This window comes from Corvus hawaiiensis, chromosome 6, assembly GCF_020740725.1.
Source record: "Corvus hawaiiensis isolate bCorHaw1 chromosome 6, bCorHaw1.pri.cur, whole genome shotgun sequence".
NCBI classification, from domain to species: domain Eukaryota; kingdom Metazoa; phylum Chordata; class Aves; order Passeriformes; family Corvidae; genus Corvus; species Corvus hawaiiensis.
In genome coordinates, this window is record NC_063218.1 from 22,699,785 (window position 1) to 22,715,134 (window position 15,350).

The 15,350-nt window shown below is 50.0% G+C and overlaps 1 protein-coding gene across 1 annotated transcript; it reads left to right on the plus strand.

Annotated features, from left to right (window-relative positions):
- The first annotated feature begins 2,853 nt into the window (after positions 1 to 2,853).
- Positions 2,854 to 6,464, plus strand: IRF2BPL (interferon regulatory factor 2 binding protein like). The gene has a single exon (XM_048307574.1). The coding sequence runs from the start codon at positions 3,501 to 3,503 to the stop codon at positions 5,718 to 5,720; it is 2,220 nt and encodes a 739-aa protein (XP_048163531.1). The 5' UTR covers positions 2,854 to 3,500; the 3' UTR covers positions 5,721 to 6,464.
- Positions 6,465 to 15,350: the final 8,886 nt, after the last annotated feature.

A 15,350-nucleotide genomic window follows, 5' to 3' on the forward strand; every position in this document is an offset into this window, starting at 1 on the left:
CAGATTAGATTGATACTGACAACTTGTTCCCTGTGAAGGTGCCACGACGTGGCATTTATTTGCATTTACATTGCAGTTCTCTTCATCAATCAGCTTTGCAGAGATCACTGCTGCTGCTGGCCATATTGTTGCTATGCTGACACTTCATCCTTAAGTGCTGCTTGCGTAATGGCACAGTACGTGCCCATGACCAAAGTTTAAATCAAAGTTTAATCATTACGGAAAGACAAACATATTTCCGCAACTGTGTATCCTGCAAGTAAGAGTAAAGGCAGTTTGGTCGGGTCACAGATGCTAATCTCTCCTCCTTTTCTATTCTATAAAGGGAGTTGACAGCACCCGTAAATGTTTTTTCTGAGGCTAGATTATATCTAAGGTGATTATTATTTACACCCACTATAAAGACTTTTCTTGTGAGCCAAGAAGTCTGTTCCTGTGAGGTGAGTTTACCAAAAAAGGGTTTTCTTGCAGGAGGATTCAGAGGAGCGAGGATCCGGGGTGAGGGGCAGTTCAAGCACATGGAGTGCCTTGTCATGTGTTGGGTTTGTATAACCCGGGGACTGAAATACAGTCAGGATATGCTGCAGTTCTGTATTCCCAGACACGCGGGATGAAGGGAAAGCTTCAGCTCTCTCAACCCGAGTTTTTTAAGCAGAAGCTGACCTTTTACCACAGCCCAGTTCTGCTCCTCATACGAAGATCAACATGGGGCAGTAAAAGGATAGGAAAGGAGCTGACATTCCAGTATGAATCAGAGGGAACACATGCTTGTTTAGTCAAGTAAAGGCATACTAATGTAGAAATCCTGCAGCCATCACTAAATCACTGTGGCTGGAAGCAAAGACTTTTACTTTGACCATCTTTCATCTGCCATACTTCTGTGAAGCTTCTGTAATGTCCACAATTTAGGTGTGAAATTTCTAAGTGTGAAATCCACTCCCCTTTAGCGCATCTTCTTCAGCCAATTTGCATACAGGAGACTCGCATAATTCAAAGACTTTTGTATTGCTACTTACTGCTTCTATAAGCTTCCCCTGAAAAACAGTCACTTTTTCACAATTGATTTTCTAACTGTATTTTATCTGGTCCTACCATTTCTCTAACTTCAACGTGTGCATTTCATTAAGCCTTCCCTATAAAATAATTCCACTCACATACATAATCAAACTCATTTACCAGCTTTATAGATTAGAACCAGACACATATAAAATGCTTTAGACAACTAAAAATGGAAATGAGACGTATTGGTGATATGAAATGAAATATTTAAAGGAAGGGGTTTTTTTGTCGTGTGAGTTACAAAACGTTATTAACCGAATAGAAGGTATTTTTCCCGTTCGGTGCTGCATGGCTGCTGAGCGTGCCTGTGTAAGGGAGCCGTGGCACCTCGCCATAGAAACACTAAGTCCTTTTAAAGCACAGAGGGAAACCTGTAATGGACGGGGGTTTCGGCGTTTCTAGCAACAAAGGAATCAGGAAGAGATACTGAAAGAAAGAAATCCATCCAACACAGCCCAGCTGGGAGAGGTTCCGCGTTCGCCGAGAGTGCGAGCGCTTCCCGCCCCCCCCCCCCCACCCCCCCCCCCGCGCGCTGTCTCCGCGGGCACGGTGCGCCCGGCTGCGCGCCAGTGACGCGATGCCCGTGGCCGCCCGCAGCGCACCGCGCCGGGTCCTGGCCGAACCGCGTCCCCGTGGTGACAGTTTATTATTCTTTGGACGCGGGCAGCGATGTCGATGTTTGCAAAAACAGCTGCCGACTGCAATGAGAGCAAAAACGGGTTCTGCAGAGCCCCTCCTGGCCACCATGGGCACCGGCGTGGCCGCGGGGCCGGGCGGAGACCGGGCAACTTCGGGGATGGCGGGCGGGAGAATGCAAGCTTGGGGGGTTTTGTTTTCCTCCCAGTGTAATGAATTCTCGGCTTATATGCACGAACCGAGGTTGTTTTGAGTAATTTGCCTGTTAACAGTGTTATGCAAATGTTAGCTAGCTATTTAAAGGGGAAAATAGAAGAAGAAGAAAAAATAAGTCGTGCGTTCTCACAGCGCCGGGGAAATCCTATGTCCCTTTACATTAGCGAGATGAGATCACAGCAATTACTCACCTGCCTGGCCTCTCCTACACCCTTGAGCAATGCACAGCACTATCTTTCCCAGCCCAACCTTAAACACTTGGCAAACATGGCTGGTTTAAACAAATCAAAAGTGGAAGAGCTTCTGATGCAGTCACAGGCTTACAAAAACTGTGTCATTCTGTCACTGGGATCACTGAACGAGAAACACGAAATCGGATATTAAGGCGGGATCCCCCCATTTGCCTCAGCAGCCGGAGCGCACGGGAATCCCACCGACAGTCGCGGTGGCAGAACGCCGCGCAGCCGTCACGGAAGCAAAGCGGGGCGAACCGCGGGTTTACAAAATCCCGAAAGCGAGACATCTGAACTTAGAAAGCGCAGTCAGGGAAAAAAACCAACCAACCAACCAAAAAAAAACCCCACCACCCACCACCACGGTGACGACGACTGTGCATGCGCGCCCTGGCCGCGGTGCCGCGGCGGGGGGCCGGCAGCGCGGCCGGGGAGGAGGGTGAGGGCGCGATCTGGCGTTCAAGTTTCCAAACATAGCCGGCAGCGCAGGCTGCCCGCGCCCCGCCGCGCTCCAGCTGCGGCCGCGCCGGGGAGGGCGCGGGCAGCGCGCCGGGCATGCGCGCCCCGCGCAACAAGTGGGCTCTGCGCCGGCGGCCGGGGGGAGGGGAGCGGGGCGCGGGCGCTCGGCGGTGACGCGGGGCCCCGCCCGGGTGCAGCCGAGCCGGGAGCGTGGCGCGGAGAAGGGGAGGGGCGTCGCGGCGCGGGGGGAGCTCGGCGCGGCGGAGGGGGCGCGCAGCCACACGCGGCGGCGCGCAGCACCCCGCGCTCGGACTGCGAGCAGCGGCGAGGATGTGAGTGAGGAGCAGGCGGCGTCGCTCGCCACGCTGCTGCCGCCGCCGCCGCTGCTGCTCCCGGGCTGCCACAGCTCCACCGGCGTTCGGGGAAGCCGCCGCTGCCGAGACCGAACAGCTCCGTGCGGGTGCCCCTGTCTTGCTCACGGCGGTGGATCAGCACGTACCGAACTGCAAGCTCACGAGGCAGCCGTGGCGGGTGGAAGGTGACCCCCCCATCTTCCTCCGTGCACCTCCGCCTCCTCCCGGAGGAGGAGCAGCAGCAAGCGGAGAGCTAGAGAGCGCAGGGAAACAGAATCGGCTAGAAGGCGACCCCCACCCAGCCAGCCCCCCGGAGGAGTAGTGCAAGCGTTTCCCACCCCACCGGGGCAGCAGCGGCAGGACCAGGTAGAAGACGGCATCTCCGGCAGCAGGAGCGAACTAAAAGCAGACGATCCCCCTTGCTGGAAGGGGCAACAGGATCAGGTACGGAGAGCCACCCCCTCTGCAGCCCGGGGGGGAAGACTGAGCCAGCCCCTATCCCGGCGGTAGCGGCAGCGGCAGCAGCTCCCCAGCCAGCAGCACCATGTCCGCCGCGCAGGTGTCCTCGTCGCGGAGGCAGTCATGCTACCTATGCGATCTGCCCCGCATGCCCTGGGCCATGATCTGGGACTTCACGGAGCCCGTCTGCCGGGGCTGCGTTAATTACGAGGGGGCCGACCGCATCGAGTTCGTGATCGAGACGGCCCGGCAGTTGAAGCGGGCGCACGGCTGCTTCCAAGACGGTCGCTCCCCGGGCCCCCCGCCGCCGGTCGGAGTGAAGGCAGTGACGCTCTCCGCCAAGGAAGCGGCGGCGGCGGCGGCCCAGCAGCAGCTCAACCATGTGGATGCCACCTCTAAGGCAGCCTCGGCGGGGCTGACCCAGTCGAGCCTGGACCGCTACGGGCTCAGCGCCGCCGCGGCGGAGCAGCGCAGCCGCTTCGAGTACCCGCCGCCGCCGGGCAGCCTGGGCAGCAGCCATGGCGCCCGCCTGCCCAACGGACTGGGGGGGCCCAATGGCTTCCCCAAGCCGCCTGAGGACGGGCCGCCGGAGCTGAACCGGCAGAGCCCTAACTCCTCCTCCTCCTCTTCCTCCTCCCGTCGCGGGGCGCACGGGGGGCTCGTGTCTGGCCTGCCCCCGGGGGCCGCCGGCGCTCAGATGAACGTGCCCCCCAACCTGCTGCCGCAGACGCTGCTGAACGGCCCCGCCGCCTCCGGCGTGGCGCTGCCTCCGCCGCACGGGGGCCTGAGCGGCCGCGGCGGCGGGGGTCCCCCCGCTCCCTCCGCCTCTTCCCAAGGGGGCACCTGCGGCGGCGGTGCCGGGGGAGGCGGCGGCTCGTCCTCCGAGGCCTGCGGCAAGCGGCCGGGCTCGGTATCCAGCAGTGACCAAGAGCGGGAGCTGAAGGAGAAGCAGCGCAACGCGGAGGCGCTGGCCGAGCTCAGCGAGAGTTTGCGGAATCGGGCCGAGGAGTGGGCCAGCAAGCCCAAGATCGTGCGGGACACGCTGCTCACTCTGGCCGGCTGCACGCCCTACGAGGTGCGCTTCAAGAAGGATCACGCCCTGCTGGGCCGCGTCTTTGCCTTCGACGCCGTCTCCAAGCCGGGCATGGACTATGAGCTGAAGCTCTTCATCGAGTACCCCAGCGGCTCCGGCACCGTCTTTTCCAGCGCCTCCGGCGTGGCCAAGCAGATGTACCAGGACTGTATGAAGGACTTCGGCCGCGGCCTCTCCTCGGGCTTCAAGTACCTGGAGTACGAGAAGAAGCACGGCTCTGGCGACTGGAGGCTCCTGGGGGACCTGCTGCCCGAGTCTGTGCGCTTCTTCAAGGAGCTGGTGGGCGCCGACATGCTGCCGCAGCCCTACCTGGACGCCAGCTGCCCCATGCTGCCCACGGCGCTGGTGAGTCTCCCGCGGCCGGGGGCCGGGGCCGGCGGGGCGCAGGGCACGGCCGCCGCCTCTAGGGGACCTGGCGGTGGCGGCGGCGGCGGCGGCGGCGGGGCGATGCGCAAGAGGAAAGCCTCTCCTGAGCCCTCGGACTCGGCCGAGGGGGCTCTGAAGCTCAGCGACGAGCAGCAGCGGCAGCAGTGGATGGCCAGCCAGAGCGAAGCGCTCAAGCTCACCATGTCGGCCGGGGGCTTCGGGGCGGTGCACGGCGGGGGCCCCCCGCCGCCGCCGCCGCCGCCCCTCGGGCCTCACTCCAACCGGACCACGCCACCCGAGTCCGCCCCCCAGAACGGACAGTCCCCCATGGCCGCGCTCATGTCGGTGGCCGACACACTGGGCAATGCCCACTCGCCCAAGGACGGCAGCTCGGTGCACTCCACCACGTCCACCCGCAGGAACAGCAGCAGCCCCGTGTCGCCGGCCTCGGTGCCGGGCCAGCGCCGTCTGGCCTCCCGCAACGGGGACATGAACCTGCAAGTGGCCCCTCCTCCCCCCAGCACCCACCCCGCCATGGACCAAGTGCACCCCCAAAACATTCCGGACTCCCCCATGGCCAACAGTGGGCCCCTGTGCTGCACCATTTGCCACGAACGCTTGGAGGACACCCACTTTGTTCAGTGCCCCTCTGTGCCCAGCCACAAGTTCTGCTTCCCTTGTTCAAGAGAGAGCATCAAGGCCCAAGGGGCGACTGGCGAAGTCTACTGCCCCAGTGGAGAGAAATGCCCTCTAGTCGGTTCCAACGTGCCTTGGGCATTTATGCAGGGCGAGATCGCGACCATTTTAGCTGGGGACGTTAAAGTGAAAAAGGAGAGAGACCCTTGAGTAAGAAATCCAATCCCTTCAGACTCCTGAAGATGTAGAATTGTGAATATAACAAACTGCAAAAGTTAGTCTTATGTATAGACATTATTTTCGTCGTATGTTTCTATATTTTGAAACAAAGGTATGTACTCTTCTTCATTTGAAGGATAGAGCTGGTTTTTGTTAAACAGAATATAATATTGTTTGGTTACTACATAATACCTGTTCTCATTTCTTTGGCAGTGTGTTGGCTAGGTACAAAGTTAATAGCCCTTAGCGATTACCTGCTGCTGGTGTGTATTTTTGTAAATGTATGCACTTCTCTGAAAGAAGAAAAACACAAAAAAAGACAAAAAAATTTTTTTTTTGCCAAGGCCAGTGTTGATGCCTAAAAAATTGCTACAAAAATGGTGACAGCTTACGTTTTACAAGCCCTGAGTGTTAGTCTTTCACTTTATTTTTTTTTTTGTTTTGTTTTTGTTTTTTTGTTGCAAAACGGTGGGGTGGCTCTGGGGGGAGGGTGTTTTTTGTTGCAAGTTTGTAAGGAAAATGTTTCAGTTTGTTTCTATTGATCTGAACGTTTTTAATCTTCATGTGTTTTTTGTTTTTGCTTTTATTGATGCACGGATGCTTTTGAACAGTAGAGCAAAATGCTGTACATGAGAAACATGCTCTGTTTGTCCTTTATACATTTCTGTAGTTAACAGAACACTGTAATGTGCCTTGGAGCTTAGTAAATTGTAATAAATTCAATTGATATTAATACTTCTTGAGTAGCAAGTTTTATTTTTCTCAAAGCTTAGGCAGTATGCACAAGCCATGTTGCCTTTTTAAAGGTCTCCATTATACCAAGAGTCTGCAGTTTGTTGTGATAATTGTGGCATTTGTATGCACATTTTCACTTATATGTAGTTGATGGTCTTACCAAACTTACTTAAATCTTGGCACTGTGCCTATTTACATTTCACCTTTAATGTTGCAGTAACGGTTGCTGACTAAGCATTTTCTATTTACTGTTCCTGCATCTCATTTCCTCCTCCCTTCTCCTCCCCCCCACCAGCTCTCCAGCTGCAAGCTGTTTGCAATACAGGATGCATACATTGCCTGCGCAATTTAGTAAGGCTTGAGATTTAAAACGAAGCTCCTTTCACAAAAAAAAAAAAAAAACAAAAAACAAACCAAAAAAACCCCAAACCAACAAAACAACCCCAGCATCATGTGGTTAATAGTTTTAGTTGATTTTATGAGTGATTGTCAAAGTTGGACATTAGCCATAAACTCATGGTAAGGCAGGACTGTAGCTGAACACAGCACAAAAAAGGGTAGCATGAAATAACAGCTTCTACAGTTGGTGTTGCAGCTGGTGGGTTGCTACCCCATTTAGGCACTGGCTTTTCATAACTTGAATTGATGAACAGTTCGGGGGCTTTATTGTGTTTTCAGGCAAGGAAGCTTTCTTTAAGCACTGAAGTGAATGCTTTCTTTTTGGTAATGATTATATGTGATTCTTTGTATAATTAACTATTCTGTGTGACATTGGCATTTTCTGGAGATCGGGGAGCAGTGTAATACCTGTTAAGTGATCAACAGGCAAAGTAAATACACAGGCCTCATGCTAGCTAGAAAATGCAAACAAACCTAATGTGAACTTTGTCCTTTCCAGTGAGGCAAATGGAGGAAAGAGGGGAAAACCTGAGACAAAACCAGCAGCACTGCAGAAATCCTTTGCAGCTTGACCAGCAGAACATAGAGCTGTTCCAAATGCAACAGTATCAAAGGTTATGAGCTCTTAGTTTTATTGAATAGTAAGGATCCCCACCCGCCAAAGCCCCATAGTTGTATAAAGGCAAGTCTGGATGGCATTTGGTATCTGCTTGGTCTTAATACATACTTGATTTGTATTCCTGGTGGGAAGGATGGTAGAAGCCTTGAGACTATATGCTTAGTGTGCCTACAGATCTTTGCTGTCTTGTATAGATACACACTTTGGCTGTTTCATGTGTGTGGGGAGAGGGTGGGGGTTTGTTATGCTTTGAGATTTAGTATTTGGCATCACTATATCTGTGATTTCAGACAATGACTTTGTGTGTGTATATATCTATTTATTTTTTTCTGCCAAGTGATATATCAGTGCTTAAAAATCTCCCAACATATTGTTCTTATGTAATGGATCAAAGAAATAATGCAGAAAAAGAATGTTTTGAGTTAATTGTTAGATTCAAGCTATATGATTTGAGTTATTGTTGGATAAAACTTACATGTTTTTTAGAGTATAGGTTTGTACGGATCCTATTTTCAGTTATTTCTAAGCATGCAACTCTCACACAGCAGTTTATTTTTAAATTGTGAGATAGGGGGACTAACATTGTAAGCTCATGACTGGCAGAGAAAAAAAATTGTACACATGGTTGAAATTCAAGTTTAAACTTAAGGAGAAGTAATATTCATGTGTGAATTGCAACTGCCATTAAAAGAGAAGAACTACTGGCTATTCAACATTTAGTTATGTCACAGAAGTGTGAATACCCTGATTTATATAAACAGAACCACTCCTGTAATCTTGATATCATTCATCAGTAGTTATAGCTAGAAAGAGATCCATTTGGTGGATTTTTAAAATTTCAGATAGCTTTAGAGAAGCTCTTATTTTTTGAAACATAAGCCCACTTAATCTGTTCGGTTTTTAGCAGGCAAAGGAAAGGTAAGGTGCAGTAGACATAGGTGGAAAATAAGCTTGAAGTGAATTGTAATACTGCAGTTAATTAAAGTTAACCATAGCTACTGGGCGTTTGTTGTATGGAGGTTTTTTGTAACCATGTGACCTTTTCTTTTACTCTGGCTCGTTAAGCAGCCAGTCTGGGCATATTAGCCAGCATTTCTTTGAACCCACTCCATACGTTTTTCTCTTTCTGAAGATGTCCTCAGCTGACAAACAAGTTGTAACCTTTTTTCAAGAAGGAAAAGGGAGCTGCCGAGTGAGTCTCATGTACAGAGATTCAGCCGATTTCTGTATTTTGCAGTAATGCTCCCATCCCCCATACTTGCCAGTTATTTAAGGTACAGCCCAATGTTTGCTTGAATAAATGGTGTAAGTTAATTTATTTGTCCAGGTGGTCATTTATTGTGCTCTCATTCCTTCTTGTAATGGGGAAGTATTGAAATGGTTTATTTTCCCAGGGAGGGTTGTTGTGTTTTGCTTTTTGGTTTTTTTTTTTTCCAGTTAGATTATTCTTGACATTTCTTTTAATAGTCTTGTAGCCTATTTTCTTAGAAATGGGTTAGAACATGTGTGTCACTGGATGTTTATTTTTTTAGCATTGGCAGCTGTGTGTGAGTTGGAGATAGAAGTGTTTGTGCAGTGAAGAGATGCTATGTCCATTTGGGGGAAATACTACACAATTCCAACAGGAGCTTGAGTTTACCAATGGTAACTGGTGTAATTTAATACAAAACTTGTTATCTTTTTTATTTGCTTAGCAATGTTGGGCATATGAGCATGCTGGCCTCCCCAAACTAGTCAGGACTAACATTGTTTTGAAACTGCAATCTCTTCAAATAGGCTGGCTGCCAGCACAGCTTTGCAGGGCTGCAGCAGTCACTGGAAAAAGGGTTGTCTGCTTCTTTATGTGTCTTGTGAGCTGAGATTTTCTTCCCCTCAAGGGAAAGGGCTTTGTCCTCAGAGCTCTCAGGTTCCCAGCTTACTATGCAGTAGCTGCTTTGCAGCTTCCCTTTTCCCTAGGTCTTGCGATTTTCTTTTCTTTTTTTTTTCAGTATGCAGTCATTCTCCATTCATTGTAGGATGGATTGTGTTGTGCATTAGCAGCCTCTTTCTCTGCCAAAGTGACACATCCTGTAGATTTGCAGCAGAGTACTGAACTGTCACTGTAGTGCTGACTCTTGTAAGGCTATTCTTGAAGCAGAACAGCTTCCCCCTTGGCGTTCAGCCATCAGAATCCATTACAGTGTGCATTTTCTACCCAAAACAACTCTGTACCTACAGAGTTGTCCTTAAAACCATCCCCCACAAGACGCAGAGGGCATGGTTATACCCTCCTGTATAGAAACACACACTACTGGGTTTATCTTCAAAGTGTCTGAAAACCATGTGCCAAGCTTTTATTGTTTCAGCCCCTGCCTTAAAACCTCTAATGCAGTTTGGGAAAGGGAATGTCTCTGCTGATAGGGGAATGTGAAAAGAACGGCATACAAGGTGACTCCCCAGATGTGTGTCTTAAAAGAAGAATTGGGCACTTGTGCACTGAGTGAGGCTACCACAGGGCTCCTCTGATGAGCCAGAAAAACATCTCTGTCTCCACGTGTTTGCCACAGGGCAGTCCAGCCCCATGCTGCCACCCCTGACTGGGAGGCTCTGCAGGAATTCCGTACTTCTCCCTGGGAATGGGCCCGCCTAGCTCCATGAGAAGAAACATGGGAGATTACATGTCATTTCAAGTTTCTGACAGCAAACACACTCTCTTTCAGCCATTCAGGGAACTGTAGAGTGAACAGCAGAAGGGAGCAGTTAGACATGTGAATGGGAGGGGGAGGATGCTCACCAAAAGTCTGTCTGGCCAGTGCAGTCTGGGACTGGTTGGACTGGCTGAGCTACTTGGGGCTAGGTAGGTTCAGGATTCCAAGGTCTGACTGCTTGGCTCGATGCAGTGAACCATGATGGTGTAAGTCTGCGTTGCTGAGAGTGAATGCAGCTACCCTGAAATGTCCTCTCTCCCCCTTCACAGACACAGCCGCACAACAGTGCCTGTTGCCGGGCTGAGACTGCATTCTCCTTGCTGCTGTGTGCCTTGCCTTCCCGAAGCGCCCTTGTAAGGTTTTTTGAAGGCGGTGGGAGCAGGGGTGGAGGTGAGGAAGGTCAAGCTTCTTAGGTTTCAGCTGATTTGGCATCCGCTCACAGCCCTCCCCGCCCCCGCTTAGCCCTGCTCGGCCATATGCACTCGCTGCTGCTTTTATGACCCTTTGCAAAGAAACCTTTAGGATGTGAACTGCTGCAAATAGCAATTTATTTTCAGGAAAACGCCCCCTTCCTACACGATCAGCTTTAACAGCGAGAAGACTGGTTTTCTGTCGTCCCCAAAGAGTGGGGGGGGGACGATAATGGAGAGCTGCGCCTTTCTCTCTGGCTGGCACTGCTCTCCCGGCAGTACTGGGTGTGCCAGGCTACCCGTTCCCTCAAGTCTGCTTCACTGGGGTATCTTTCTCTTTTTTTGGCCAGCGCAAAGGCCCTTTACTTTGTTTAGTGAGTGGAGGCTGAGCCTGGCAGCCCCACTGCAGCACGGAGCGGCTTGGCACTGCTGCGGCTTGGCAGCTTAGGCAGGGACTGAACAGAACTGAACCAAACCGGGCTGGGCTGGGGAGGGTCGCCAGCCTCAAGAAGAGTTCTTTCAGTTTTTTTTGCCGCTGGCTCGGGCCGACCTAGACAGCCATGTGATTGCCTGCCTGCCCTCCTGCCTGCCCGCCTCTGCGCAGAGGATGGGAATGGGGACATGAAACATGTCTGTGCAGCTTCAAGGAGCCGAGCAGAATTCCCCACTGTCATCATCCTCCTCCCCTCCCTCCCTGCAGGCTGCCAGAGGGGAGGGCTGATTACAGCTCCGCTATTGTTCAAGTAACCTACAAATGGATTTGCATGGAGGCAGGTTGGGAGGGGCAGAGGGTGGGATTTATTAGCAGCAGCTAAATTCGTCAGGATTACTATTAGACTGAGAGCTTCTCAATGGGAATGATCCCTGGGTGAGCGATGGGGTGGAGGGGAGGGACTGGAAAGCTCCTTTTCTGCAAATAGGTGAAGGGGTGGCTTGCTCCAGCCGAGTAGGAGAGGCAGGCAGGGTGCAGCTGGCTGGGGACGGCGCTTCACCTCAGTTTAAACTGTAACCCTCTATTCCAAGCACGCAGCTCCTGGCAGCGCCGCTCATACCAAAGCCTTGACTCAGGGTTATCTGCATGCTGGGTAATAAGCAGCGTCACCAGAGGAATGTGCAGAGAAAGCAGCCATGCTGCTGCAAGCCTCCGCTCGCTCCTCAGGCAAACCAGTGATTTAGCAGCCTGCTTCTGCTTCTGGGCTGCCAAACTGGCGAGGCGTAGGGGGCTTCTCCAGGGGGGACAGCCCCGAGTCTGTTTTGAAGCCAAAACAGCGTTTTGTCCTTCCTTAAGCAAGTGATTTTTATGCAAAGCTGGCTGGGACTTTGCTAACCATAATTGAGAACTGCGCCTAGGAAAGGGTGAAGCTACTCCTCAAGTTACTGCATTAGTTTATCCATTTTCCAGATGGGTAATCTCAAGTGTTTGAGCCAGGGTCACGCAGCAAACGCCTATTAGAACAAGGGAGACCGTGGCCATTGGTTACTGCCCCAAATGCTAGTCTCCCTTCCTCAGGGATAGAAGCATGTTGTTACAACGACTGTGCAGCTGAACTCCAAAGCACTTGTGTGACACAGGTGTTTGGGAACAACAACGTTGGGTGCCAGGCCAGTTGCCTGTAGCGTGCGTCCTTCACTCTGATAGCTACAAGGCTGGAGGCTGTTGCTGTTCTTGCTGATGCAACATACAGAGGGCTGGGGTGAAGGAGAGTGCATACCTGTGTGTCAGAGGTAGGAGCTCCCCTTTGGCTATGACGGAAAGCACACCACATCCAAATCAAAGACGGGAGGGGGTTGCTTTGAATTGCTGTACTCTGGATTATCTGAGGCAATCTTTCTCTTCACTGCACACATCATGGCAATAAGAGGCAAGATCATAGTGTAGCTCAGGTTTTCATTTAACATGTCCAGACTGGCACACTGTTGGAGTAAGGACAATGCACTTTTGTAGGTTTGATGTGTGTAAGAGCTAGGGGCAGAGTTAGGGAGGGAGTGGGAAGCCTGAATATCTGGTCTGCTACTGGAAAATATAGGCCACTGACTTGTAGACGCTTAAAGTTTATTTGATCTAGCTTGATATACTAGACATTTTCTCTTAGAACTCTCTCAGTGTCTATAATTGATTTCTGTAAAATAAAAAGACAAAGTACAAAACATCTGGGATTAAAAAAACTGAAAAAACTCTTCCTGCAGCAGTAAATTTTGGAGTATTTTTTATTACTCGCTCAAGTGTTGTTGATGTTCTTGACTCCCTGTTACATGTAAAGATAATTCCTCCCTGAGGAACTCAGACTGCATTGATAAGAAAAGCCAGTTGGCACATTTATTGTATCCCATCTCCTGCAATGAAAGATTATGCTGTGTATCTTATCAAAAAGATGCAGCCTTTCAAGAGCTGTACCTTGCTAAGTGTATATACTCATTTTTTGGCAAACATTTGCTGTGGTTTTGAGTGGTTCTCTTACTCCAACCCCCAGCTCTTCACCATCCTTTCCAGCAGTCAACTTTGTGTTTATCCAACTGTACTCTTTCAGCTGTGCTCACTGCACCATTTCTGCTGGAGGGGAGGCAGCAAGAGGTGCAGCCATCAGGGATAGTATCAGTTGTGTGATCTGTGGACATCTAGTCACATTGTGCTAACAAGGACCCGAGGCCTAAGATAGATTCATTAGTCAGCAGCCTTGATAGAATGTCTAGTGGCTTGTGTGACAGTTAAATACCAGGAAGCAATGAAGAAATTCTCATGCTCTTTTGTACCTGTCTTTCCTCATGCTAGAACTGATGACAGCATTTCTTGAGAACTGCACTGCACATGCTTAATACAAAGAGCATCTCCTTTCAGGTTTTTGCGTGATTAGTTGCAGGTCTCTGCACAGATCTTCCGTGTTCTGATGGCTGGATTTTTACAGTACATATTTTGCAAGTTACAGCTTGAAGCTTCCTCCTTGCAGAAGGTTCTGTCATTTGAAGGAACCCCACCCTGCTCTTCCTTGAAGATGTGCAATGCTAGGCTATGTTTGAGCATGCCTGGGAAGGCAGGTGCAGCCTGGCTGGATCCTCAACATTGCCTGCAAATAAACACTGTTTAAACAAATTGGACTAAAAAGAACATTCAAGTTTCAGGTAATAATCAGGACAGGTTTTGCTCTGTAGTCTCTCTCTGTAGTCTCTCTGCTTTTCCCATCCCCTCTCCCTCTGAGTTGTTATAACCCAGAATATATGACACGATCAGGTTGCTATGGAAATAATTTACAACATAAACCATATAACAATAAAAGTTCTTAATAGCACCTTTGTTGAAAACAACAGCATCACTTTAAAACCCCCCAGATTTCCTTTCTGCTGTTGTAAATGAGGACTTACATAAAATTAAAGATTTATTTTCTAATATTTTAAGGAAAATAATCCTTCCAGCATAGAACTTGTAAATACAGTTGTATTCTTCCTCATTTGACCAGCACGTGCATAGCTGTCAGATATGTCCTCCAGCTCAGAAAAGACGGAAGATGCTTAAAGCCAGTAAAATTCTTCAAACCTTAGAAGCAAGGGATCAGATTAGAGCAAGGTTGTTTCTCTGCTCAAAGCAAGTCCTTCATGCTCATATCTTGGTCTGAGTCTGTGGGAACTGTAGGCTGTCACCTGCTCCAAACCATTGCCTCCTCAGATGAGATTTGTAGAGTTGCCTGATTCCTTCCCAGCACTCTGAGAGTCACCATATTTATCTTACTTGCTGCAAGCATTTAAGCCATCAGTCCTTGGCAGCACACACATCCTTACTCTCAGGGTCTTGCCCAAACTGAGTTCTGCAGTTTGATGGGGACCCATCCCATTACCACACAGACTTCTCAATGATGTTCTGTTTCAGGGTTGTAGAGATGTGTACTGATACACTAGCTTTCTTTGATGCCTAAAGATATCTGTGTCTGGATAGCTCTTTTACTAAGCTGCTTAAGCCTTTTTGGCTGTTGTTCCATAAGGAATCCTGGCAATGTAGTTACCAGATTTCTCTTGGTTTTTCATTTGGTTCACAGTAGAGTTCCCACACAATTTAAGACCATTTGGTCTCAATTCAACATTATACCACTCACTTACTAGTCAACAGTTTCTCTAACTGCCTCATGCAGGAAGCTGCTCTGTTGAACAGAGATCCATGTCTCAAATGGCACATGACACATATCTGTAAATGATAGGCACACACCTGTATATGCTCCAGTGAACAATCCCTTCCCTTGTGCAAGGTTGCATGTCATCTGTGTATCACTGGAGTATCCCTGCTCTCAGGACGACCATCTGTAAGCTGGTGTAGGACTAGTAGTTCTTCTTTACCTCTTGTAGCAAAATGCTATAGTCTAACATGAATTCATTCCCTCCATGCTACTTCCTCCATCGTGTTACTTGTGGAGGAGTTCTCAGGGTGGCAATCCATTTAAGCTCTAGCAGCACACCCTGTGGAAATCGTTCCAAGGCTATTTTCATCTCTGAACCCACAGGTAGTGATGTTCCCTGGGTGTAAATGAGCACATTCCCCATCAATGTAATGCAGCCCAGATGCCATGACAGTATGCTTCTGGAGCCAGTCTCAGCCTGGCCAGAACAGAGCCAAACAGCTCAACACTCCCTATGCTGCATGACCCTCCCTCGCTGAGGGGAGGTTTTCTGGAGCTACTCAATTTTAACCCTCTACAGCAGCAGCATTAGGCATCCAGAGATGCAGGTGTGCATTTGTGGGTAATGTTTTAACTCCATCAGCCCTGAGCTAAGCCAGCCCAAACCACCT

Excerpts from the sequence above, each read along its gene's own strand:
- IRF2BPL (XM_048307574.1), top strand. The coding sequence starts at position 3,501 with ATGTCCGCCGCGCAGGTGTCCTCGTCGCGGAGGCAGTCATGCTACCTA.